The sequence below is a fragment of the Hyaena hyaena genome, unplaced genomic scaffold (genome assembly GCF_003009895.1).
Source record: "Hyaena hyaena isolate Hyena2069 unplaced genomic scaffold, ASM300989v1 scaffold_44, whole genome shotgun sequence".
Lineage (NCBI taxonomy): Eukaryota > Metazoa > Chordata > Mammalia > Carnivora > Hyaenidae > Hyaena > Hyaena hyaena.
The window spans coordinates 481140-484983 of record NW_024080676.1 but is presented as its reverse complement, the minus strand read 5'-3'; the positions used below and the strand labels follow the sequence as shown (position 1 = coordinate 484983).

General features: G+C 47.2%; 1 protein-coding gene across 1 annotated transcript; it reads left to right on the top strand.

Annotated features, from left to right (window-relative positions):
- The first annotated feature begins 1489 nt into the window (after positions 1-1489).
- FGFBP3 (fibroblast growth factor binding protein 3) lies at positions 1490-2979 on the top strand. Its single transcript, XM_039230182.1, has 2 exons — positions 1490-1534; positions 2109-2979. Exon 2 carries the CDS (start codon positions 2198-2200, stop codon positions 2975-2977), a length of 780 nt encoding a protein of 259 aa, XP_039086113.1. The 5' UTR covers positions 1490-1534; positions 2109-2197; the 3' UTR covers positions 2978-2979.
- Positions 2980-3844: the final 865 nt, after the last annotated feature.

The following is a 3844-nucleotide window of genomic DNA, read 5'->3' as shown; positions in this document are numbered from 1 at the left end:
ACTTTTCATGATACATCAAATTGATGTAACAAAGACATAACTAACTTTGAAAGTGACAGTAGTGTAATACAAAACTGAAATGTAAAGATTATTGATCACTGAAAGCTTGTGGCTTTTTCACTAAATGATGTGTGACTTTGGGTAAGTCATTTAATCTTTCTGATCTCACCAGAGAAATAAAAAATTCCATTCTTAGGGCGCCTGGGTGGCTTAGTCGGTTAAGCGTCCGACTTTCGCATAGGTCATGATCTCGCTGTTCGTGGGTTCGAGCCCCGCGTCGGGCTCTGTGCTGACTGCCAGCTCAGAGCCTGGAGCCTGTTTCAGAGTTTGTATCTCCCTCTCTCTCTGACCCTCCCCTGCTCACGCTGTCTCTCTCTCCTAGAAATAAATAAAAATATTTTTTAAAAAATTTCCATTCTTAGGTCAATATATACTACTATATATTTAAATATATACTAATGTATATTTAAATTCATTCTTCTAATTCTGAAGTATTTTGGTTTTTATAATAGTGATCAAATTATGACTGTTCAAATACAATAGCAAAAGGAAGTTCAGTCATAGAAAAAACTGTCTGCAGTAAAACAAGACTTCTTGACATCTTGGGTAATTATTTCAGGAAAATACTCACTCGCTCATAGAACGATTATAAAGTGTTATAAACTCTTGAAATGAAAACACACATTTGTTACTGAGACATTTTTTAAAAAGATGATGGAATATTTCAAGCTTTGCTTAAATATAAAATTTTCAAGATTCAAGAACACGTTAACTCTTAAAGTTGATACCATTTGAATTGGTAATACTACTTTGTAACTATAATCCAAATAAGTTTTATTTTTGACTTCTAATTTTTGCAAGCAGTTTATAATTGATTTACAATACCTAAAAACAATCAAAAGCCCAAATGCCCATCCCTGGGTGAACTGCAGAACACTATGGTAAATTAAAAAACTAGGATACATTTTAATTAGGAGTACATTTCATTATTTTTATTAACATTACATTATTAGGATAAGAGATAAACACTATGGAAGCGCTGGGTGAAACTCAGAATGATATGGTAGAACTCCGAATCATATGAAGAAGAGAGTGTCGTGCTGATTTAGAACACGGACAGTTGTTTTGTTTCTAACATGAAAGTTTTCATTAACTCTTAAAATTTAGATCTTTCTGTTTAACTTTTTGTTGGGATAATTCAATATGTAAAAGGAAAGAAAAGAATGACGTTAAAATTTGCATGATTATTTTAAACATTGGAAGCTAAATAGAAGATGTATATTCATGTCACAGTGTCGCTTCTGTCACACATTTGGGGTGTGTATGTATGTGTGTGTGTGTGTGTGTGTGTGTGTGTGTGTGGTGGTGGGAAATTTCCCAGTGAGAGAGAAGCCTGGGAGGGGCAGAGTGGGGGAGGCCCCTCCTGTCCCATTCATAACACGTTCACTCACTGGGAGCGGGCTAAGACGGACTAATCTCTCCCGCAGTCATTACCACCACCCTAATAAAGCTCCAACACCTCTCCTAGAACACGGTAAGCTCGAAGTGCGGTCAAAATGCATGTTTCCCAGAAATAATCTGAAATGAATTTGTAGATAGTTTATTGGAGGGTGAAGAAGGGAAAGGGGTTGAAGTGGCAATTTTCAAGCATCGCTTTCTTTTTTTTTTTTTTTTTTTTTTTTTTTTTTTTTTTTTTTCTGGGTTTTTAAAAGAGATTAAATGATCATGTAAGCGAGCAAGAGAGTGTCAGAGAGAGCCTCTCCCGGGCTGCTGCTGTCCCCTGGAAGCCAGCGTCTTAGACAGTCTGAGAAGGGGGATTCGTAGATGAACTTGGGCAGCGGTCTCTGCTTNTTGGAGGGTGAAGAAGGGAAAGGGGTTGAAGTGGCAATTTTCAAGCATCGTTTTTTTTTTTTTTTTTTTTTTTTTTTTTTTTTTTGTCTTTGCGCCGGGTTTCAAAAAGATTTTAAACGATGATTTAGACAAGCAAGAGATTTTCTCAGAGGGCCTCTCCCGGGCTGCTGCTGTCCCCTGGAAGCCAGCGTCTTAGACAGTCTGAGAAGGGGGATTCGTAGATGAACTTGGGCAGCGGTCTCTGCTTCCGTCCCCAGGTCCGAGGGACGCTGCTCTCCTGGCCCTGCCACCACTGAAGCGCCCAGGCGTCCCGGAAGATCCGACCTGAGCGCAGAGCCCGCGGACCATGAGCCCAACGAGGCAGCGAGCGTCGGTCCCGCTGCTGCTGCTGCTGCTGCTGCTGTTGAGTGGCTGCCTCCTCGTGGCCGCCGGGAGAGACCAGGGGGCGGCAGGCAGCGCGGCAGAGCCGGCCCCGGGTCCCGCGGGCGGCTCGTCCGGCCGCTTCGTCAGCCCCGAGCGGCACGCGTGCAGCTGGCAGCTCCTGCTGCCCGCCCCGGGGCCCGCGGCGGGCAGCGAGCTGGCGCTGCGCTGCCAGGACCCGGCGGGGGCGCGCCACCAGTGCGCCTACCGCGGGCAGCCCGAGCGCTGCGCCGCCTACGCCGCCCGCCGCGCGCACTACTGGAAGCAGGTGCTGGGCGGGCTGCGCAGGAAGCGGCGGCCGTGCCAGGACCCCGCTCCGCTCAAGGCGCGCCTGTGCGCCGGCAGGAAGGGCCACGGCGCCGAGCTGCGCCTGGTGCCCCACGCGTCCTCACCCGCGCGCCCCACTGCGGCGGGCTCCCCCGGGGATCCCAAGCCCCGGGCCAGGAGCCGGGGGCGGCCCCGGGAGCCCGCGCGGGGCCCCTCCCGAGAGGCCCGACTTCCCGCCGGCGCGCCTCCCAGAGGGAAGCCCTCGGAGAAGACGGACGCGGGCAAGAGGAAGGCGGCCTCGGACCCAGACCACGAGCGACCCCTGGGGACCGGGCCGGACCCCGACGGACTGGACGAGAACGCCAAGCTCACGGAGACCTACTGTGCTGAGAAGTGGCACTCGCTCTGCAACTTCTTCGTCAATTTCTGGAACGGCTGAGGCTGCCCGCCTGGGGAGGAACCTGGGTGGGGGGAGGTACGCAGCCGGGGAGGAGAAGTTAAGGGCATCTTAAGCCAAGAGAAAAGGGATGGAGAGTGGGGAGCAGTCCAGGTTCTGCAGTGGGGCTGGGGGTGGGAGGGCGTGGGCCTTGGGATGAGAGTCTAAGGGGTATGGAGAATCTCTGAGGCAGCAGACACGTTAAAAAGTTTTTGAAGAGTCTCAACCCTGATTAAGAGCAGAAGAAATAGTGGAAACAGAAGTAGGCATACCTTAAATGTGCAAAAACTGTAGCCTGGGGAGAGAGACAGGAGTACAGAGGGAGGTTGGAAAAAATAAGGGGAAAAAGTGAGGAGACTGATGTAAACCTCATGTGAGATGACGGATACAACTTATACTGTTTAACACATTTATATTAAAATGTAACCACGAGCCATTGATACCCTGAGCCACGCTGAATTGTTTAGTGACTTTCCACCCAATCAGCTGACGAGATTCCCAACTTTTTTTTCCTTTTGGAATTAGTATGAACTTGTGTACTGCTTGGTGTCATAGATGACCTCTATTGGGATAGAAGCCATTCGGAGGTCAAAATTGCCTCCAGTGAAAAGATTTTCAGGATGGTTGCCCTTGAATTCTTTTAGAAGTGTTACTTTTAAACAGACGGATGACTTATGTTCTGAAACTTTCCCATTTTAATCTTCTAAATTCAGAGGTGAATTGTAGTGCTCCAGTAGGTTTTAAAAAAGAATTCTCTTTCTACTTGACCATATTAAAAAAAAAAAAAAAAAGCTGAATTTAAGTATGTATCTCAGAGTCATTTGGACCATTATGAAATTATGGAAGTTGTATCTGTTTCATGTAATTAAT

Coding starts and splice junctions, on each gene's coding strand:
- FGFBP3 (XM_039230182.1), top strand. CDS start 2,198: ATGAGCCCAACGAGGCAGCGAGCGTCGGTCCCGCTGCTGCTGCTGCTG.